Below are 23,499 nucleotides of genomic sequence, written 5' to 3' on the forward strand. Positions count from 1 at the left end.
TTATGTCGCATGAAGTAGACCCAAACTTTCTTAAAGAAATCGTCAATGAATGTCACGAAGTATTCCTTCTCGCCTTTTGACTTTACCAATGAAGGACCCCATACATTCGTGTGTACATACTTGAGCACTCCCTTGCTCGCATGAGTTGTAACCTTGAACCGTACTCTGCATTGTTTTCCAAATGCACAAAATTTGCAAAAATCTAATTTGCATGTTTTCATACCTTGGAGTGCATTCCTCTTGCGAAGCTCCATCAATCCTCTTTTCCCCATATGCCCGAGACACATATGCCATAGATAGGTGTTATCTATCTCCGTGCTAGCATCCGTGGACACAAATGCTCCACCTGGCACTATGGTTCCTATAAGTCGATATAGGTTCCCGTGCCTCTGTCCCTTTAGAACAACCAGAGCTCCCTTTATCACCTTCAAGACTCCACATTGAGCCGAGTACTTGCATCCATTGGATTCAAGTGCTCCCAATGAAATCAGATTTTTCCTTAGACTCGGTACATGACGTACATCCGCCAGGGTTCTGATCATGCCATCAAACATCCTGATTTTCACGGTTCCAACTCCCACAGTCTTGCATGAAGTGTCATTCCCCATGAGAGCTGAACCACCATTATATGCCTTGTACTCATCGAAGGCTTCTCGATGAGGACACATATGATAAGTACATCCGGAGTCCAAGATCCACGAATCTTCAAAGGTGTCCTTCCCCAACGATATGGACAAGACGTCCCCATCATTGGTCTCAGTGTTGTCGGCTACACTTGCTTTATCCGAGCTCTTTTTCTTTTTCTCATTCTTATTTGGACAGAATCTCTTGGTATACCCCTCATCATTACACCGGTAGCATCTTCCTTTAAACTTTCCCTTGGATTTTGATCAACCCCTACGGTTCGATCCTCAATCCGTTGATCTTCTTCTTCCTTGACTGCTTTTCTCCTTCCCAAATAGTCCCTCTCCCGAAGATTTTGAATTACTTGACCTTTTTCAGGTGTCGTTTGAAATTAGTGCAGCAGTCACCTCTCCGATCTCCAGGGTTTCCTTGCCATAAAAGAGCATAGTCACCAAGTGGTCAAACGAATCCGGCAACGACGCCAATAGTAGAAGCACTATGTCTTCATCCTCGACTTTACCTCCAAGCTTGTAAGTTCACTGATCATCTAATTGAACACGTTGAGGTGTTCCAACAGATCCTCCTTTACTCATCTAAAGCGAATACAATCTCTTCTTCAAGAACAACTTGTTCGTAAGAGATTTCGTCATGTAGATGCTTTTGAGTTTGAGCCATACCTCTGGAGCGGATTCGATTTCCGCCACGTATTGAAGGGCCTCATCGATAGGTTCAATCGGATCGCGCTGCACGCCCTCTCCTCCATGTCGGCCCAATCATCGTTTGTGATGGTGGCCGGCTTGTTCGATCTTCCCAGAAGAACCTTTAATAAACCCTGTTGAATCAACAGATCTTTCATCTTTCTCTGCCATAGTGTAAAATTATTCTTCCCAGTGAATCGTTCAGTATCGAATCAAACGATCGACCCTTTTCCAGCCATCTAGTCAGAAGTCGTAGTACAAGAACGGAGAGCCTGGATTGCTCTTATACCAAGTTATGCGGAAGAGCACCCTAATTAGATGAGATTAAACAAGAATAATCCGAACACAGAGATTTACGTGGTTTGGTGAAAAAACTCCGCCTATGTCCACGGGAGAGAGAGACGATTTATTTTTTTGAGCATATCTGATACAAGATACAATGTTGAATAAATGGAACCTCAGATCCCTACTTCCCTAATCCCAAGAAATTCCACCCTAAAAATCTTATCAGTTTAGGAAACTAACTAATAAATCTTTAGTGATTTTCCCTTAAATATTAGGAATATCATGACATATCCCAATTACATTGAATTAGGACTATTTCCCATGAAATCCCATGTAGATAGGAAATATATTTGAAACGCGTAGCCTGCAAGCTCTGAGCCTTCTTAGACTTCCCAATTGACTTTTCTGAGTTTCTAATTGATCGAAACTTCATGGAATTCAAGACAACATCAACATGACCATGATCCATTATCGTCAATGACCTCAAAAAGCAAAAAGAAAGCCCAAGAAAAGAGTGAAAGAAGAGAGTGAGTAACGAAGGAGAGAGAAAAAAAATGAAAAGTGAGCCCCATTCGAACATGTGGTGATTAATGTGTGAACTGATGCTTTGCGTACAATGACAAGATAGACCTACCTATATTTTCTCAAGATCCTATCGATACTCACGTGAGTTGGGTTACACATTGCGCAACTTTAGGTGGATGGTCTGTCCCTTACTAGTTGACCTGAAGCTAGTAAGGGACAAACCATCCACCTAATCTTAATTAAAATATTCAAATAGAGTGGATACTCCTATCGATATTTGAATATTTTAATTTGACTTTAATCCGTATGATATTGCACGTTGAATATACTTAACCGTATTATTTTGTGATTTTGGTCATATAGTCTTATGAAGGTAAGAACTTGAGCTTGTTGGAATTTAAAAAGCTCAAATTACTCCAAAGGAAGCCCAAAATCCTAGATATTATCTACAAATTCTGATAATCAATCAGTACATGTTGTTTACTTGTGTCACGCACCAAAGTGACGCCGGAGTTCTCCCGTACTCATGTGCCCTTGTGAGTGAAGTTAGGCGGCGTCATGAAAAGTGAGTGATGCAAAAAGGATGAATACATCTAGTTCATGGGAGTGTCGTCAGGGTGGTTTGTACTAAGAGTTCTAGGTTATAATAGATATACCCTTAAGAGCTTTGAAGGCGGGATTGGACTCCCATGCACAAACTAGTTAAGAACTGATGTCGCTCTCTTGATGAGGTCATGACAAGTCGAAACTAATTGTTGTACCTAAAGTGTTCTGCATCCTAGATGCCTGAATTTAGCTGGGCGTGGTACGATTCAATACAAGAAAGCTATTTGTCATGCGGTTCTTTGAAACAATTATAGAACGAACGTTGGCTTTGTGTTATCGACCCACTAGATGCCACACATGCTATTTCGCGGCTAAGGAACTGCTGGCATGTGACAATTGCCTCATAATAGCTATACACATGAACTACATAAAAACATATGGATTTAGGATTACTTCTTTCCTTACATTGTTGCTCCAACTAAGAATATGTTCAAGCTCTGTACTTGCCTTTTAGGTAAAGATTTAGAATTTCGTGTTGTGTTTTTCCAGTATTATTCACATGTGAAGATGCTTTTAGAAAGGTTTTCTTGTTAGGTGAACTTTTTAAGCATTATATATAGTCTTAGACATAGAAAAGAAAGTGACATCTAGAAATTTGGCCCCCTTCTTTTGTTTTCTTTGCTTCCTGAGTCAAACAAAGAAAATGTTAAAGAGATTTTCCACAAAATGCGAGAGAGACACCCATTTCAATCCTCTGCTATATATATATATATATATATCGAGGCCTAGCATAATGCACAGAGCATTGAAACCAAGATGATTGCATCCGAGCATATGCATATATACACAATTACACACACTAATAATGGGGTAAGGTTTTATATATTCCAAAATTATTGTACAACATAAAATTTGGTCCTACAATTTTACAAGTAATCACTTAGATATCTTACCATTTTAAAACAACTAATTTGAGTTTCATGAGTGCCTCGATTCGCCGGAGTCTTATGTAGCCATTTTTTAAGAATAACTTATTTGAAGTGGTTGCCGGAAAAATTTTACTGATAAATATACAATATATACATTAATTATGGTCGTTAGCACCACATGAACATCCACTCTAGTGGTTGAGGCATTTTTCTATGTACAGTTTTAAAACAGTGTTCCGCTTACTCCATCTCCTGCACAGTGTTGCCACCTCTAGAGCAAGGACCAGCCACCGCCATCATCAAAATGGCCAATACCACTAGCGAACGACGACCTCAAGCAACTATCATCTATCATCTCTCTCTCTCTCTCTCTTCGCCCCTCTCTTCGCCCCTGGTCATCGTTGCAACCCACAATGGAACCCCTATCTGTCATTGCCCCCACATTGCACAGTGTCGAGCTCGCATGGAGGTCGACATTACGTGACCTTCGTCATTACGAGAGAGAGAGAGAGATCTGTTAGGGTTTTTTTTTTTTTTGGGTACATTAGAGACGTGAGTGAGATTTGGCGAAAAATCGACTGATAAAAAGGGGCAGTCAATTCAGCAGCTATCTTTGATTTTTTATATTTTCTGCTTCGGGTGGGAAGTTCACCCACAATTCTACTGCACAAGCGCTGATACTCCTTTATAATGTTTCGCATTTTCGGCAAGCATGAAGCCAAACATATGTGCCCAACATGGTTCGTGCTGGTTCAAGGGTTTTGATGTTCTTTTCCTGCTAACTTTTGTCGTTATACGACGGAATATTCCTAAATAATCATGAGGCTAATTAAGAACATAATGCTCCAAAAACTAGGTAGCCGGAAAGTGGCAGGCCAATCCAATTTAAATAATAAGAAAGTTATCGGCATGAGACATAGATATGAAGTCCCTCTGTATGAAACACGTGGATATACGGATGGCCGATCATTGTTGACAAAAGCGGCCGTCCCTCCAAGTGGAACCACCCAACAAGAAGAAGAACCCAGAGCTATACATTCATATCTCTATATCATCTACGATCTATTCATATATATCATCTAAAACTCTGTTCTTTTCACTTTTCAGAGCTGCTGCTTACCTCTGGCGCATTGTTTATTTAAGTGGTCGGGCGAGTATGTACACAAGTGCTACACGTAACTTCCCTAGACAGTGGAGCACTATGTTCATCATTGTCTTATAAGCTATTATATTCCGAACAGCATGGATCTTTTCCCTTTGGAGCTGGGCAGCAGCTAGCTGCTGCTGTGGAAAAATCCATGATGGATAAGATATACCCGACAGTGGATAGAGCTTTTATCGCCTAAATTCCTAACGTGGGACCGGATAATTTTCAAGAGCGTGATACGATTTAGGGTTTCTAAAATTCTAGGTCGCGCACTTACTTTTTATCAATACTTATCTAAGTTGGTTCCTAATTCTATGTTTCTAGTTCGGCTTAGCGATGTTTTAAAGGTTTTTCGCGCATGTAATTATGCATCTCATTCTTTTTGTAATACGATTTTGCCCTAGTCAATTGACGTTGAGAAATTTCAATTTGTCCATTCATGTTTGCTTTATTGCAATCCCAATAGTGGAGTCATTGGTTTGAAAGCAGTTCCTGGAATTAATAGAAATAAAAAACAGCCGTTAACTTAATGTTCCTCGCGACAATTGATAAGGAATTGGTGTTTGAAGATCTGGTCCACAAGTTAATACCAAAAGCTCATATAGATGTGAGCCAATGGAGAGGAGATCGAGAAGAAATATCAAAGAAGTTGATTTAACGACCGAGGAGCTTATATCTAAGATTATTTTAATTGGAAAAAACGAGGAACCTCGACGTTTGGAGCTGGACAACGATCTTGCTCGCAGGTCTTATGTAACAAAGATAATCATGGGGAGACTATGAAGAAACTGATGATAAACCAAATGCGACAGAAAGCATGGGATTCGACCCCACAAGATGGGTGACTCCACCCGATAGTTGTGACTAAGTAATAATGACTCTCTTTAGCAAAAAAAAAAAAAAAGAAGGTAAGAATGACTCCCAATATGACGAGTTCAGATGGGCCTACCCGCCGTATGGTGCACTAATAAAGCCTCCACTTAAACCTCCTCTTATTGGAGGAGGCAGCCGTGTTCCCACGTGTCCTCAAATCAATTTGACCATCACTTGTCGTGACTTGCCGCCTGTCCAAATCATGCCGCCGCCTGTCGATGATCACCCATTGGGTAAAGATAAGTTTGTGAGAGTTTGTCGAACCATTATAGACCGTTTCAAAAACTTAAACTATTAGATAAATACGTGATTTAATATTTAAACATTTTAACAAGATTCGCCTATAAATAGTAAACTCCATACTCAGGGTCCTAGACTCTCTTTTTCCTTTCAAAAACTCGTATCACACACTCTCCTCTATGTACTAACTTAAACATCATATAGTCATTCTCGGTCAAAATCCCGAGCGCCCTAACCCGTGTTCATGTGTGCAGGTCCATTTCTTGGCAAAAGCTTTAATAGATCCTGAAGGACTGGATCGTGCACAAACAAAGATCAAGTAGGCAGAACCATGGACATTGATGTTGGGAAATCGAGCAAATTTGTTTGATTATTCTTACAAGTTTGATTGCAAAATTTCTCAATGGAACAATTATGATATGATGTTGGAGTTTTGGTTATGAAGTTAATTATGTAATGAGGATAAAAGCAAGCAAACTTCAAAGTTCCGCACTTCAATATTCAAGGGTGAGTTGTTTCCAACCATGGAGGAATCTTGTTGTTCACACACTCCTGTGTATCGTGTGCATGATGCTAAGTTTGCTTGTATAAAGGTCAATAGCGAGCCACTCGAGGAAACATTACACGAGCTTATTCAAACCCAAAACTTAAAATACATCACTAAGTGATGCGACCAAGTTTAATTGGTTGTTGAAATAAGTGGAATCATTTATCTAATGATTAGCTTGTCTAAAACACATCACGTGGTAGACTAGTTCAAGTAAAATTTCCTCCTCGAGCATTATACTCTCGGTAACTATAGGCGTTACGATTTTGTCAATTATGGCCTCGAGAAAGGTTATGCTAGGTGCAAAGCATTTTTCAGTTGCTTTTCTTCTAGCGTGATAGTACTTTCTTTTTTAATTACATGAGCAGTTGTAATATCGACATAATTAGACGCGTCCGATTAGTAGCACATAAACTAACATATAGGACCGATTGTGTAAAAGGGAGACATCCACTACTATGGGGACTTCACACCCACCCGAAGAAAGATTAGAACCCATCTAGTATTTAACTTAGCAATAACGTATTTGGCCAAGAAATGCATTAATACGTTCTTTCCATGCTTTTGTTGTTGTCGAAGCAACACATGCCAAAACAGTAATTACTTGGGCCAAGTCCAGCTCGATCCACGGGTGCCCTGAGGTGGGATTGAAGAGATGGGCATAAGCCCAGATTTCACTATGAAAGGATTCCCATAATATTGGCTCATGGGCTGCAATGTTTTCAAAGCATCTTCATCTTTTTATCACGAGGCAGTGTCATCGCTTATCCATTACTAAAGCTCTCGTAATCTTTCATCGGCCTATCTCCACAGCAGGCAGAAGGTTTGGGGAGATTCACCTTTTCCTAATTGCTTATGCAGACTGATACCCTCTTCAGTGCTTATGCAGATTGACCAACTAAACCCGCACAATTGCCTTATATGCACTTACTCGTCTCAGTCATCGGTGCACCGTCTTTCTTGTATTATGTTAAGAAAGTCGCCATTTTCGATGCACTGTTTTTCTTGTATCACGTATGATCAAGATAAAACCATTTCGAATCAGTTACCGAGTACTCCTGATCATTCGTTTATAAAATCCTTGCTAAATTTTTCGACGGGATTAAACAACCAAACCATCTTTGAGAGACAAACATCCCCAAATCAAGAATCAGGAAAAAAATAAGAGAAAGAAAGAGTGGACACAGGATAAAGAACCATGAAGCACTACAGTCCTCTCTCAGCATCTCTCTGCAGTCCCAAGCTCCTGACCTTGAGCTGGAGCTGCGCGACCGCGACCAAAACTTTGATGATCTGAGCAGGGGTCAATATTAACGCCACCTTCTCCGCCGTGGTCGCCCTCAGCATGTCCGCGTTCGCCACCACCTTCTCCAACGGCTTCCTCAACCCGCCGATTGCCGAGTCACCGGTGCCACCGGTCATCTCGCCGTCCTGAGCTGCCTTGCCGTACCTCCTGATCGCATTGGCCAGAGGAGGAGCGCCCACGCGCTCCTGGATCTTTGCCATCTCGTCGTTGAGCACTTTCTCTTGCATTCTCGTCTCCGCAACCAGCCTATTTATTCTTTGACTCTGGTCCTCGGTCATGTCACTGACGGAGGACGAGACAAGGCGAAACAAGAGGTTTGGTTTGAAGCCCGCGATCCACAAGAAGGCGCGCTCGAGGCCGGTGAACCAGGGGGGAGAGAACACGAGGAACACGTCCCACCTAGCAACCCTGGACTTCTCCTCAGAGTACTGCTGATAATGGTAGAGGACCCGGTGGATCAGCTCGTGATGATCGTCTTGGCGCGCGGGAGCCGTGTTGGGCCGAGAGGAGCTCGTCCAGGTAGCGTTTTTGACGGACCAACCAAGCTTCAAGAAAGGACTCGAAGGCAAAGGCATTGTGGTTCCTCCTTGATCCCAAAGCGTACATACACTTAGAGAGAGAGATCTTTTCTTCTTTCTGGGTCTTGCCTAGTTAGAGAGAGGGCCAAAGAAATGGGGTCGATCTGACAAGAGAGAGGGGCAATGGGATGATTTATAGAAGCGAGGTGGAGAAGAGGGTGAAGTGATCCTTCCTTTTCTTAGCGGGAAAGGAAGAGCTGAAATAGAAGCCTTGCAAAGTAAGGTTTATAGGGTGAGAGCCTCCTCTCACTCTGATCCGTCTGGTCACAGTGGATAACGAACAGATATTTTAGACTGTGACTACACGACGACGAATTTGCGAGCAAATTCTGAGAAAGCGAGCAGGGCGAGGTGACCTGTATCGTTCTGTGGTATAATTTTGAGGTATTCGAAAGTGGAAAGAGAGCATAAATGGCGTAGAGAGAGAATTGAAGGGACAGAGAGAGGCTTCGGTGCAATTTGTCTTTCTCAAACTGTGGGTGTCCGATTGTCTTTTTGTGATTTGGAGTATCATTCATTACTGTGATCTTGAGCACGTTAGGCAGAGGAATCCTTGCGTGGAGGGTCGCTGCGGTCGAAACTGAAAGGGACGAGCCAAGGCCAAAGGCTAGGTCCGATGCTTTCTCGTCAAGTCCTGGTGGGGGAGCGACACGTGGCCTGCATGCAACATGGACAGATTGATACGAGGGCGTGTGTCCCTAATCCTGATGTAACGCCAAACTGATTGTCGAACCGGTGTGTTGCTTTGTTTGCAACGGCAAAACTTACATTTTTATAAAGCGGCCGACAAGAGTTTGGGAGATTCTTAGGAGGCAAAAGTGCTCCCCGCTTTTTTCAAATGCGATCTTACAGAGACAATTCTCGACGGGTTTCCGAGGAACGACTGATGCTCACCTCGCACGGCCCAAGTTGTTCCTAACGGAGACGTGCGTGTTGGAACAGAGACGTACTTTGTAACTCGGTAGGATTAGGCAGAGATGTCACAGGGCAACCTCATTTAGAGACCCCCGACGATTCAACAGATCAAAGCAAACGCACTTGGTTTCTAAGGCCGCCTTGTCGACCATTGCCGCAGCCGTGTGAGATAAAATAATCGTTCTAAGACTTTAATCTATGGAATGGTGTGATTGTCAATATTTATTGAGATGCAAGTATGATGATAATGATCGAGCAAATCCTAAGTTACGGCGCTGTACAATTCTTTTAATTCGTGTAAGTCAGTGTAGAACTTACAATAGCCCGCACAAGCGAGGTCTAGAACAGAATTGTCTCCCGTTTGCTTTTACCATTGCCATTACTCCAGCAGCCACTCCGGCGCAGAGAACAGAAGTCACGAACTGCTGCGCGTTCCGTCCGGCTGTGTGCCAAAATATAGAAATTAAGAAAACGATAGAGAAAAAAAGTGAAGATGAAGTTCTCCATGAGCTTCTCTTGACATGAAAGCGAAGACAAAAACCACAAGTACCTTGGCTCAGTGTCAAGGTTGTCACTGTCAAACCCCCGACGAGCAAAGCTGAAGCTATGGGCAGATACTACATGATTCAATCGACACGGCAAAGATCATTAGATCGTGATTGCAGGAGTCATTACTTGATCATATTAGCTACTTATCAGGTTAGTGATCGACAGCTAAGGGGTTTGACCTGTTGAGAGTGGAATTAATGGGCATTGCTTTTTTTCCTGCTTTTATTTTTCCAATTTTTCATATGAAAGCTACAAATCCTGCAGCAACTAACTATTCTTCTTCATCCATATGAAGGAACCAGCATTTAGTCCGCAAACGGTGGGAAAAATATAGGCCAAAAGTTAAAATGCACTTTCTTAGAAATATCAATTTCTGCGAGCATCATTTAATCAATGCTCTTTTGACTGTGAGATGCCCTTCTACTCCGTATTTCAGTGGTTAAGTTGTTAACACCAAACAATGCATCAAGAGGACAAAATGTGATCGCTTACCGATAATGAGTCGAATCCATTAAGCTGGAAAGGAGAAAGACCGTTCCTGTTAACTGTATAGTGCCCACTTACAAGATCTATTGCATCCTGTGAAGAAGAAAATGAGCTTCCTCAAGGAAAACCCCAGACGTATTCGAAATCCAAATTAATTTGAGATGAGGAATCCATATTAACTATATAAAGTAGAGAGAGAAGGAAAAGAAGGCGTGCCTGCCGGATGCCATCATGGAAATTGTTCAAGTAGTATCTCGACAGAGCACTCATCCCATCCTTGATTGTTCCAGCTAGAGTCTGTCTTCCATATCTGCATTGGAGCATTGTAGAATCAGACTGCCCAGAGAACAACTTTATGACTACAAAGTTTGTTTATGACCAAAAAAAAACTACAAAGTCTGTCATCAACTACCTAACCAAATCCCCTTTTAGCGCATGAGTCCCAGCGTACTCGAGACTTATGTCGTCACCTTGCTCAGCCCACACTGACAAAGGCAATGGATCAGGACATATCCAACAATCAACCACATCAGCAACTCATAAGCTCATTGCAAAGAAAAAAAGAACTAAGTCCTACATGTTCTAAATTTCCGGTAGTCTTCGTTGAACATGGAAATGCACTCGCCCGAAGTGAGCACTCCAATCTGCCGCAGCTGGTGATTCAGAGACTTCTGGGCCAAAAAACTCTGTAGGGAACAGAATATGCAAGAGACTTGACACTATAGCATTGTCACTTAGATAAGCTACTGAGCAGACAGACAAATTATCTCACATACAAAAGCATTCGCATGGAAGAGATGCAGATGCCCCTATTATATTGTATTAAAAACTGTCTACTTTTTTTGTTAACCCCAAAATGGATTCACCCAGAAGCATAGTCATTAATTTATACAGACACTGTCGATACTATGATTTAGTGCACATCGCCAGACAAATGACCTAACCTGGGTTACGTTAGTTCGATCAAGGCAATCAATACAGTTGGATCTGACAATTCCTTTCTGCTCCTCTAGTATATTTCCTTCCGCATCAATGAGGAAATATCTGCTCAGCTGGAACAATAATAATTAAAACCAGTAGTAACTATAGCCAGCAAGCATACCGGTGCTCTGCCATATTAATCAAGAAGACTCATAGGTATGAAGATTTGCTTTTACCCTTGCTTTTCAAAGTCCTCAGAGATTTGTTCATACAGAAGTTCCAGGTTCTCAAAGTTGCAGCTGCCACAGGCCTGATGAAACTCAAAAGATAAGTATCTGCAATTGCACAGGGGGAAAAGCTTAATTGACCGGATACGAAAAAGCTCCATCTTTGCAACTCATCTTTCCCATGCAAAATATCAGAATAAGCACAATTGAATCCAAAAAATGCTTTAGTCATTTGAGAAGTACTTGGAAAAAGAAAAGAATGTGGAGTTAACTATCAAAAGATGTTCCATAGTTGGCGTAATGGATGCATGTGGCATTTAAGTTTCAGAGGTTGCTCGACCAGTGGCCTAAATTATGATCTCAATCATCTTAGCCTTAAATAGAAAACTTATCTGCGTAATAACAATTACTGCAGTCGTCAGAACTATGCAAGATGACCTAAGCAGAGCACTTTGAGTTCTTCAGTGATGATTCTATATGAAGCTTCACCAAGAACTTGATGTATCAAAACAAACTTATCGCGAATGATTACATCCAAAAGCTCATTCCCTGCTGCTAGAAGATTCTTTAGAGTTTCAATCTCCAAACCGTGAGGAACAAATTCAAGCAGCATTTCGGGTATAGTAGGAGATACACTTCCAACCTTGCTACAGGCCATCCATGAAAAATGAAACTAAAAAGAGAACATATTATGATGTGCTAAGCGCCACATTCAGAATAATTAGGTATCCAACACTTCTTCTAAGAATTCGTGATATTTTTTTTCCATTTTCTTCAAAGAATAGTCATGGTGTTCTGTATTCCATAATTGAGCAAAATGTGACTATTAAGAGAAAGACTTTGTTAAATAGTGCCCTAAGGGCACTTGTTTGGCAACTAATTAAGGAAGCTTTATAGTTTCCAATGTATTATACACAGTCAGTGCCTTCAAAGTAGAATTATTGCAAATAAAGTGTACTAAAAAGTGCCACCCGGGGGCACTTGTTAACAATACCCTCAAAATAATGGTACTTCCAGGTGAAAGAAGAAAAGGTAAGGCAAGGTATGGGCATGAGTTTTCAGCAACCGTCAGAAGAATTCAAATATTTCACCGACAGAGTCCATTTTAGATGGGAAATAAGGCATAAAAAGCACAGGTTAACATGTAGAGGAAGTATATATTAGGCACAAACACCTTGTGATAAAGCAGAATACATGCGACTTAGCAGCTTGGCAGAAACATAGGAATGACGAGAGTACAAAGACATAAATAGAATGTCACCTCGCGTTTGGCAGCTTCTGCATTTCAGCAGCATAAGCTGCACTCAGTTGACCTTCGTCACCATGCTACATCAATGAGATAAACAGATTTAGATTACGACTATATTTCAAAGTGGTGGATAGCAGCCTTGCATGGAGATCAAAGCCTAGTAAAAATGGGTTGTGATCAAGAATTCACTTGTCGTAAAGTTTATCAAAACTAGCACTTGGCTCAGTGGAGTGAAATTTACTGGCTATGGCATTTACCAAAAATTTGACTACACCTCCTAAACCAATAGCCAATTAGGTGTAAAGTCTCATTCCTTCTATGACATCATTCATGAAATCAATCTATGCTTTGTGCTCCAAACAGAGTTAAAGAGAAGAAACTACTCACCTGATCAGTCAAGTCAACTGCAATCGTCTCTCCATATCTTTGGAAAAGATCGTTAAAATGGCGCTCGACAACTTTTGACTGCATAATGTCATATAAAGATGTGAATAAGTATGTTTTATACTTGTAAATGCAGAAGATAACCGTACAGCATCATGGTCCTTTGTTCTTGTAGATATTACTCTCCTTTTTTAGGCGAAAACTTAATCCCTTTGAACGTACCGTTTGCTCGTGATCTATGAGTCTAAGCTGTGGTTTATAGCTCAAATCCACAATCTGCTCCCAAAGAAGTGGAATTGATCCTCGAACCTGTGAATGCAAACAAAATGGACATTAATTAACAACTGGATATGAAAGCTGAAAGATGAAGATGCTTTTCTCACTTCAACGTCACTCTCGACATCCAATTTAATGGATCCATAGATGGTTCAATTATGAATTTCTGGAACCTCTTTGGCAAAATACCAAAGCAAAGACAAGTACCATGCTGGTCATATTCAACAAGCAACCAACACAACCTTAAACCCGTCAACATAGTATTCCTAAGGAGTGAAGCATTCTTTTTGCCTCTAGAATATTTATGATGTTCAGTTAAACAGAAAAGAACTGTGGTGATATCCGTGCTCAAGTTTTACTTTGAGGAGATTCTATTTGGGGGTTATGAAGTTCAGAGGATGTTCTATAGATGCATTGATTTCCATAAGGTCTATTATGCAAGAAACCTACAGAAAGACATTCACCAATATTTTTTAAATGCTAGGAAGATTTTGACAGATGTCTTCTAGTCGCATCGCAAAGTGGTATAGAGACAGAACTGCAAATGGAAAATCTTGCCATTGATGGCCGAGCGCAACTTGATAATTTCCAGTTTCATGCAAGATCAAGGTATTGGACTCTTTTTTTCCATTTAGAATCCAGCAGATCTAGAAGAATTACCTGCAATAAGGAAGACCTGAAACCCTCAATATCTAAAATTTGCTCAGTTTCAATAAAATTAGCAACATCTCCTTCTAGATTAGCACCTCTTCTCCACATTCTTGTTCCTGAAACACCATAATCAGTCCCTAGTCATGCATCCCACCACATATGTAAATCGCAAAAAATATAACCACATCAGACTTACCTAAACGCCTGGTACACCTTCTTGAAATTAACGATATCGTGGCAGGTGAACTTTTGAGCGTCAACTGTGCAACTTGAAAGCTTAAATCTAGTCAAATGAAAACATTATGTCTTTCAAAAAAATAAAAAAAATGACTGAATTTCTCATTCCTATTTTCAGCTATCACCACAGTTTCTAGCTTCCGGATGAAGAGGTTTAAATCTCATCACCCATCATACGATCTCATTAACCCATCATACAAAAGGGCAGTACAACTGGCTGAAATTTACAGCCAAAACACACATGAGCACACAAACCCTCATCTCAAAGCTCATAAATATGTGGGGGAGAAAGAAGCAACAGACTGTTAAGGATATTTCCTTGAAGAAGAGGAAGAATGAACCTATCAAGCTGCACATAGAAAATTTAACTTTATCAGACTGATAAGTATAATTATAGAAATGCATTCATAGATGATCTGGAATTACGATATCCTCACTTCTTAGGGCATGGGAAAAGTGCCTTAAATGGCACAACAAATACTCAATGTCCAGCTTACCTTGTGCTCAATAAGTTCCTCCAAAAGATTCTTGTTCCATACATATTTGGGGTCAGCCTGAAATGCATCTTAAAATCAGAATCTCACATAAACCTAAACAATCTCCTATTTTCACGCATGAGTAAATCAAATTCCATGAGAACTGAAAAGGCTGGTCTACACATATGCACAGTTCGACCTAAGGGGAATTTGATACTAGGAAAGGGCTTATCACAGTAGATTCATGATAAAATTGGAGTTTGAGGACACGATGATCCAGCTGGTTTGCATGTTTCTTGAACGATGGACCGTACAGTGCTTGTGCCAGGAAATCAGGCTTTTTGAAATTGAAAATGAAAATTTGGTTTCTTAAGTTGTCAAATTATCTAAAATGAAGTGTCAAGAGTTACTTCTTCTCCTCCTTACAAATTTGTCTAAAGTATTTGTATGCAAATGCATTTACAGACTCAACATCAAGACTGGTGACAGCAAAATAAAGAATGAAAAGTAGCTTAGTTCTAATAGACTGAAATATATAAATCAAATTGAAGTAACCATGCGAGTTAAAGCATATCGTGCAGACTAAAAGCAAAATTCTCGCAGCATGATTATCATGTTTTGACAGCAAGTGAACATGAAACCAATATGCAAACTAACCTGTTTCCAAATTGGTTTCTTCATCCAACCATCTGCTAACTTAAATCTTCTTTGTAAGCTAACGACAATAGCAACAGGTTACACAATGTGAGCTGAAGTAATTGAATCCAAAAATGTACTGTATTTCATTCCACAAAGCCAATGATCAAGTGCAAAGGATGGTTGGGATTTGTAGGACTTACTTCAATGTGATATCCGTTCCATATGAATAGTATAACCCTGGCGTCGATTCTACTAATTTCAGCAATGTCATGAAATAAGCCTCATCTTTTTTCTGCATGCAAATAGATTACGATTACAATACGGCAAAAATCAACGTTTAATTCACCAGGGTCCTAAGGTCGAAGACTTCACTTCTTGAAAAGTCGAAAGCTTCAAACCCTCGTTGCAGTGAAGAAATCTCATTGACATCACCCTATAAACTGGGAAACCATGAAATCTTCCAACTTCCTTTCGGGAAGTGATGACAAGCATGTATGTCCCTGCAAAAAGAATATAAGTTGCTGAAAAGAGATGCAGACAAACAACTAGTGACCAAGCAATTATAATTCAGAACTGGTTACTTCTAATCCTCCGAGCTAGAATTAAATTAGCTCTAAGTCTATGCCCTCCCCCCCCCTCCCAAAAAAAAAAAAAAAAAAAACCTTCTTCTAACACACAGATGTTTAATCAACAACTGTGCCGTCATAAACGACCTCACGGACAAAGCCTAAGACAACAAGACTTCAACACGTTGAGAAAAACTCGATGCTTATCCTTTCAACTATGCGGAGGCCGATCAATTGCTTGAAAGACAAAAGCAATCTGCTCGGAAGTATTCAAAACGCACACATGTAAAGAACACAAAAACAGAAACACATTCTTGAGTCAAAAGCAAGAGCACCTGCAAGCAATCTGATCGTCCCCACCACGCCGAAGATCGTCGAAGTCTTCGAAGGACCAGCAGAGCAATCATCTCCTGTTTCGCAGATCATCAGCAACTAAATCGATCGCAAGCACAAAAGCATCCCTACTGCCTATCAGTCATTACATTGAGCTCTAGGAATTTCCAAAGGCATACAACAACGACATCAACAAACCAATGCTCGGTAAGAATCGCGTCCTTCACATCCAAATTACCGGCAATCTCATCTCGCGCTTCGGTTCCAGCCGTTACAGCGAAACTAAAACTCAGAAACCATCGACCGTTCCGAAGACGACGGAAATTGCACCGGAAGATCCGGAAGAAGGAGGAAAGAAAAAAGAAAAGAAAGAAACTGGAAAACTCACCGTCGGCGAGCAAGTCGATGCTGCCGTCGCGGCGATCGATGAAGAAGCCATCGCCGGGGGACTCCCTGGACTCGATCACGAACCTGTCGCGGAACTCCCGCAGCTCGAGCTGCTCGTGCAGCTTGAACCCGCCCGACGACGATTCCCCTTCCATCCCGCACCGCGAATTTCAGGAACGTTGCAGAAGGGACACGAAAAAAACAAAAGAAAGATGGAGGAAAAGGATTTTATAGATTTTGACGTCGTCGTCTGCCCCGCGGGAGAAGAAGGGAAGAGGAGGGAAGAGAAGGGAGGAGGACGCCGTGCCCCCAGGAACGACGGAGGAGAATGGTCATAACAACTCGTCACGCCTTCAGGAGACGGGCCCAAAGATTAAATTTTTCGCGTGTTTAGGATGAGGCCCCCCGTGTGCGAAATCTAGACGTGAACATCTCAAAAAATCCCACCCCAGATTGGGACTTTTCCTTTTGATCCCCGGGATAAATATACTAGAAGCCCTAAAACATATCGCAAAAGTACAATCGATTCTTAAAATTTTCAAAACGTATAATTGAAGCCATAAAAACTTGTCAAAAAGTACAATAAATGGAAGGATTTGATTGCACTCTCTGAAAGTTTTAAGATTCAGTTGCATTTTCGCGAAAAATTTTGAAATTTTCGGTACACTTATTCATTTTTTTCCCTAAAGATCCCATTGGAATGACATTTCGTGTTCCAAATGACCCAGACCTCTCCCGACGACCTCGTGTCGATGGTGTGCCCCTTTACTTGCTGATAGAGCGACTTGACATTTCAGAATGAGTTATCGAGTTAGGTTTCAATGGGATCAACGGTGAGATTGCACGTGGTTCGAACAAGAGAAGAGACCCATGGATTGGGACCGCCTGCATCATATTGTGCCATTAATCGTTTCGTTCTGGCGAGTTTTTCAAGGTTTCATCTCTATTTGTGCGAATTCATGCGCACGAAAGTTCTGTTTTTTGTAATTGCAAGTGGGGTTCACTATCCACCCATGACCACGAGCATATAATAGATTCAAAATTTTAAAGTTAGATATCTATTGTTGTCTTTGCAGTGATGCTCTTGGACTCAAACTTCATCGTAAAGAGAGGCAATTATAGACACCTAAATTTTAACAAAAAATTTGACCAAATTTTGACCGCAATCCTACCTTGTTAAAATTACAATAGGGTACAACTGGGTTAATGCTCTGCGAGAGCTTTCCAAGACATCCAATTTAATTCGGATTGGACGACTGGATTGCTGGATATTGTGATTATTGACCGTAGTCGTCCGATCTCGATATGATAGGGAAATTTAAAATTTACACAAAATCAAGTGATGAGATCACGTATATCTGGTCGTGAGCTTTACAATTTACCAAATTTTTGGAATTAGGGTCACCAGGCTTTCTTGATACAAAAATCATGTTGATCGAACGCCGGATAAGAGATAAATAAGCGATCAATGTTGGGTCAAAAGTAAAAGAAATTGGTGGCAGTATGCCTCAACCGCCACATGTTAGTTGCAAAGTCGCAAGGGAGGCCCAGCACCATGCCAGCGCCACGCCATCGGCAGCCCAACGCTGCGCGGGGCGGCGGGGCTAACCCTTCAAAGGGCCAGAACGGCTGTTTTTTTTTTTTCTTTTTTCTTTTTCAAGAAGCAGCATGGCTGTTTGAAGAAGCCATCTTAGACCTTCAAATGGCTTATTCGGATCTCTTGAAGGGTAGGTGTAGCCTTTCGCAAGGCTATTCCAACCTTTCAAAAGGTCACATCAAACTCTTGAACGAATTCTCGTAAGTTTTCAATTTTTTTTAAAGATTTGGTTTGTTTATGAAAAATAAATGATTTCTTAAAACTGATTTCTTGTATCATTTACAAAAAAAATGTATAAACGAAAAATATTTTCACCGTCCACCAAAATGTAATCCGAGATTTAGCTAGGTCAATAAACTTTATCATATTCAAACTTATAGCATTTATAGAAAAATTTCGAGGGCATGGTTCAGGTGCTCTACATAAATGTATTAATAACTTTCTTCATGGTTCAACATTAAAAATTTTTTTAATTTTGATCTTTTTCTTTCCTTTTTTTTATTATCTTTTTTTAGTCTTTATGGTTTTAAGACTAGAATGAACAAACGAATAAAAATTCTGAAATGAGTTCGTAGCATAGTGTAAATACACTTTGGAAATTGTTTTTGCCATTTTGGTGAAGTTGATCTCTTCAAGCCAGGTGCAAGAAAAAAAAATTTAAATTTAAATCAAGGTAGGAAAATAGTGACTCATAAATAATTAATCAGCCTATAAAGGTGTCATTAGATATTAATGCATGCTTAAGAAAGTTAAAGGACAGTTTGGTCAGTTGACATAAAAAGAGTGTGGAAATAGCCACACTTTTTGAGATTTGATTTAGGCATATATGATACTTTGCCGACACCCAAAGTTTTAGGAAAATCACATTCACGCAAACCCAACCTTTTGGTGTACTTCTTATCAAGTTGCTTCAATGTGTTCATCTTAGAAATCCCACAATATCTCACTTTTAAGAGAATTTGTCACAAGGGAGAAATCATGCTCTTGATCAGGTCTCTAATAAGTAAATTAATTAAGTGAATGATCCATTACAAAAACACATGTAGTATATAGCTTCAGGTAATAGTTAGACTAATCTCTTCCTTAAACAAGCTAAAAGACGGAAAGGAGCAATGGGTGGTAACTGGTAACAACCTCCCTGGTGTTAAGTTTCATGCCTATAGAGCATCCAATTTGAGCTACAGCTACTGTTTGTGAGGTCTACGCGCTAGACGGACACCCCTGAGCCTATACCTCAAATGGGTAAGCCCGTCACTAACTTGAGCCTATACCCCAAATGGGTGAGCCCGTCACTGCAACCTTACCAAATGCTAACGACGTAAGAACCTCTTCATTAATATCGGGTTTGCAAGGACTACTATCGTAAAAGGTTCAAAGTCGCAACCGCCAAAGAATAGAGGGAAGAAAGATCATCGATCATTAGGTTACTAAATTCGATATGATAAACCGCAATGAAATAGCCGATGAACCCCGTTAAGTGTCATGTCCCAAAAGCAAGTATTGCGTTAGCTAATCCTCGGATCAACCATCAGGTGTACAAATCCGATGAAGAATGGAGCCAACGGAAAAGGCAAAAACAAGATAGTCCGAGGGATTTAGGTACGGTCTTCCTCCATTGCTTGGAAGAGCTTCATGTAGAGCACTACACTTCTATACAAACTGCGCTTACAAGGTCATGGCACTTGCAAAGATCAATCAAATATATAATGAACTCTCATCAGGTAAAACATTACTCCAAGATGAAACGGCATCCTGAGTGACCCTTCCAGCAGTGCAAAAAATGGCATGCTTCTAGTCTCTTAGAATCCCTCTTACATTTTGTCAGAGAATTGACTCATAGGATTAGTAGCAATATGTAGGGAGAAACCTTACCAAGATCGAGCTGAAGTAGGCAAGAGGAGAAAAATTGACCATACCTAGACAACTCACTGAGAGAGAAATTCTCTTCAATCTGCTTCAGTAATAGCTTACATTATGAGCTCTCTGAGTATTAACTTGCTATATCTCATAGACTGCCAATCCCATCCACCAAAACTGGTCCAACACGAAAGCAGTCACAAAATTCTATGCTTTACTTTTTGAACAAGCCAGAGAGCTCACCCTTATCGTACATAGAGCTCAAGATGTCACAGCCCCCCAACAATTCGCCATCCACAAAGACCTGTGGAAATGTGGGCCAATTACTATATTTCTTCAGTGTTTCCCTCAAACCATAGTTATATTCTTCATCGAGCACATCAACACTCTCGTAATCCACCCCTTCGGTTTCTAGGATGGCGATAACCCTCTGCGAGAACCCACACATCGGAGCACTTCTTGATCCTTTGATAAAGGCCACCACCTTGTTCTCCTTGACCAGCCGATCAATCAGTTCCTCCAGAGGTACGGTTAACTGCATGTGGCGGCCAGGTGTGAGGCGAAGATCGGGCTTCTTCTTGGTCGGCTGCCGAATCCACGTGGTATTTCCTGACTCATTTCCAGGTGGCACCTTCCCGGTGGCTGTCATGTGTTCCTCCATCCATGATTTCCACGCTTGAGTGAGAGCCACTCTATCAGGTTCATCAACAACACCAACCTGAAAAGGTATATCAAAAGATTCAGAACTGACTAATATCATTCAATCAAAATAAAGAAACTCACAATCCAAATATGGAGCCAAAAAGGAAGTATCCCAAACAAAAAGCTTCAACTTTTACCAAGTTTAGTTGACTAGGCTAAGTACTCTTGTTGCCAAGCTCAAACAATTTTTATGTTTCTTATTCTCTGATTCTGCTCTATTGAGCTAGAATAATGGTGTCATCCCATAAATTGTATTTAAGATCATCTAACAATCTCAGAGATAGGTAAGCCCATAATGCTGGAAAAGTTCATGTCCTCCCTCTCATCCCTCTGTATAGAGCTCAGTGTATTTGGATTTAATCCTCTTCCCTTAAGAATTGTAAGACCATTAATTAGTGCCATGTCCCCATGCTAATACCTGAAACCACATAAAACTTGGGAGATGTAGAGAAACGGATGGAAGCCCCAACAAGAACACTAAGAATCACCAGAGATGCAGTGTTCTACACCATGTGACATGTCACCACATGTCTAGGAGTAGGCACAGACTTCTTTTTATATAATCATGAAAGTTTTTTTTTTGGTCCAATAATCATCAGAGTTGATTAGGACTATTTCTTATCATATCATGTTTTCATATCCGATGCATATTCTCTACTCCATACACAGGATACCGACTCGGACTTGTTGCATTGTCCACCTGACACTAGTGACATATTAACCATATCCTTCGAATGAACTATTACCAAGATCGATGTGCCCTACAATCTATAATACACCACCTTTTCCCCCCTGATATGTTCTAGCATCGAGATTAATTGTATCTCACGGCCCAAAATCCAAACAAAGTTTTAAAGGACTAATGACTAACTGATTACATCATCCTGTTAGACTATCCTAAAACCCATCTAATGCAACATAAACCTCCTAAAATTCTTTAAAACTGTAACTCCATGACTTCGTCTTAGACCTGCTAGAATCAGTTCAAGTTGGTGTACTAACTTAAGCACCGTCTAACTGCAGAAAGTCCTGTCAAAAGCAATTCACATGATCCAAAGTTCTTAAGATTTCACTCGCTTCTACCCATTTGTACATAATGAAGTCCAGTCTCTTCGCGATGGAATTTAAATAAAGGCGAAAGCTCCAAGGTTGCCCAAGAAAGAACAATGTCAATCTTAAGTTTCAACATTAACTTCAGAAGCGAGAAACCAAAAAAAAATTAAGCTTTAATTCGAGGAGTTGATAAAAGAACAACCTTCCATCACATTCACGCCGTCAAAAATAGTCACTTCAGCACACTTCATGGTTACGATAGACAAGCAGATTCATAAATGCTTTGCCAATTGCATATCAGTTTCAATCTACCGCCAGCAAATTTCATAATTTTCTGTTAAAACAGTACCTTAACGGAACAGCAGAGCTCGGGGACCGATCTCCGGTGACCGTCGATGCTGGCCGCGACGTTCCGCGAGATCCCGACGAACTGAAGCTCGCCCTCGCCGTCGTACACGGCGTAAACGCCGGAAGCGGAGGGAAATCTCCGCGCGACCTCCCCGGAGTCGGCGGGCACCGGCGCGGGCTCGGTGTTGGAGAGGCCCGCCAGCGCGGCGGAGACGCGGGAGGGGCGAGGCCCGGCGGGGCGGCGAGGCGCCGCGGGGAGCGGGGAGAGGAGGACGCAGGGGGGCTTAAGGTGGGAAGCAAAAGAAAGGGTAGGAGTAATTCTGGCTCGAGGAGGGTGCGATGAGCTCGAAGTGAGCGAACGGAGAGGCGAGGAGGAGAGGCTGACGGTGCTGGTGGCCATCGTCGGAGCAAGTGTTGTTGCAGTTGCAGGGGAAGAAACTGCAGACCGAAAACTCTGATAGAAGAGGAAATGAAAAAGACAAAAAAAAAAAAAGAAAAAGAAAGAAAAAGGTAACCCAGGAGAAGAAAGTTATTGGGCCCGGCCCACTTGGTATTGGGCCAAGGAAAATGTTGGTGTCGAATCGCCAATTAGAGATTTTGAATAATCTCGATGACATTTTAGTCTAATGTGTGATTTTTTTAATAAGATTATCATGAACTATATTGATGACGTAAGGAAAAAAAAAGAAAAACTCAAAAATACTAAAGCATTCTTTGAGCCACCTCTTATATTTCTTTTCGAGTTTCTGATAATTAATATTCTTTTTTCTATTTTGATGAAAAATATATAAATACCACTCGTACGGAGTTCTTGTGGCCACCCAAACAAATATAGAATTTTCACTCCTAAAGCGAGATGAATGATCTTGATGGAGTGCCAAAAAGTCTTATTTATAGTTGGATGTAAAACTTATTAGGGTCGGGCCAATTCCACTTGGAAACGGGCCCAACTGTCCTCACTTGGCCAATTCCAAGAGGATCAATCTAGTTCCCGATTCCAAAAACAAGGAACTGGCCTTGATCGGTTTGATTTCCTGTTCTATTTCTTGAACTAGCTGGTTCCAAGTTAGAACCTGTGAGGCCGGTTCAGGGTTAGAATTGGAAACCGAACTAATTTTAAATCGGATTACCACTAACCCTAAGTAAGTTCTTTTACTCTTTTTTTTCGACATAGAAAATATTTATTGAAATTGAATATGTTTAATATATAATCCTCAAGTAGAAAGAATTATATTAATGTTTTACTCATGCATGTTGTGTGTGTATATATTTACATGAAGATAAAAAACCCAGCTGGTTTCGAGGTCAGCATGGCAAGTTGTGACAATTAAAAAAAGAAAACTAGGAT

The 23,499-nt window shown here is 40.9% G+C and overlaps 3 protein-coding genes across 4 annotated transcripts; all 3 read right to left on the reverse strand.

Moving 5' to 3' along the window:
- Positions 1-7,479: 7,479 nt before the first annotated feature.
- Positions 7,480-8,295, reverse strand: LOC115661353 (protein RESPONSE TO ABA AND SALT 1-like). Its single transcript, XM_030583649.2, has one exon. It carries the CDS (start codon positions 8,293-8,295, stop codon positions 7,621-7,623), a length of 675 nt encoding a protein of 224 aa, XP_030439509.2. The 3' UTR covers positions 7,480-7,620.
- Positions 8,296-9,383: 1,088 nt separating this feature from the next.
- On the reverse strand, positions 9,384-16,822 carry LOC115661344 (phosphoinositide phosphatase SAC8). Of its 2 annotated transcripts, XM_030583643.2 has the most exons (20): positions 16,596-16,820; positions 16,210-16,284; positions 15,681-15,808; positions 15,509-15,600; positions 15,327-15,384; positions 14,691-14,747; positions 14,509-14,542; positions 14,153-14,233; positions 13,966-14,072; positions 13,252-13,338; positions 13,033-13,110; positions 12,658-12,722; positions 11,406-11,504; positions 11,193-11,292; positions 10,826-10,934; positions 10,661-10,733; positions 10,465-10,558; positions 10,255-10,341; positions 9,764-9,830; positions 9,384-9,655 (listed from the first exon to the last, which is right to left on the reverse strand). In XM_030583643.2, the coding sequence occupies exons 1-20, from the start codon at positions 16,747-16,749 to the stop codon at positions 9,528-9,530; spliced, it is 1,773 nt and encodes a 590-aa protein (XP_030439503.2). In that variant the 5' UTR covers positions 16,750-16,820; the 3' UTR covers positions 9,384-9,527. The 2 variants fall into 2 exon arrangements, 1 of the variants encoding a protein (XP_030439503.2); XR_008817223.1 differs by lacking the exons at positions 9,384-9,655; positions 9,764-9,830 and having other exon boundaries at positions 10,465-10,584; positions 16,596-16,822.
- Positions 16,823-19,873: 3,051 nt separating this feature from the next.
- Positions 19,874-22,632, reverse strand: LOC115662418 (bifunctional monothiol glutaredoxin-S16, chloroplastic). Its single transcript, XM_030584573.2, has 2 exons — positions 22,153-22,632; positions 19,874-20,766 (listed from the first exon to the last, which is right to left on the reverse strand). Exons 1-2 carry the CDS (start codon positions 22,549-22,551, stop codon positions 20,263-20,265), a joined length of 903 nt encoding a protein of 300 aa, XP_030440433.2. The 5' UTR covers positions 22,552-22,632; the 3' UTR covers positions 19,874-20,262.
- Positions 22,633-23,499: the final 867 nt, after the last annotated feature.

The sequence above is a fragment of the Syzygium oleosum genome, unplaced genomic scaffold, assembly GCF_021117445.2.
Source record: "Syzygium oleosum isolate NSW1041296 unplaced genomic scaffold, Sole_v2.1 Sole_v2.09, whole genome shotgun sequence".
Lineage (NCBI taxonomy): Eukaryota > Viridiplantae > Streptophyta > Magnoliopsida > Myrtales > Myrtaceae > Syzygium > Syzygium oleosum.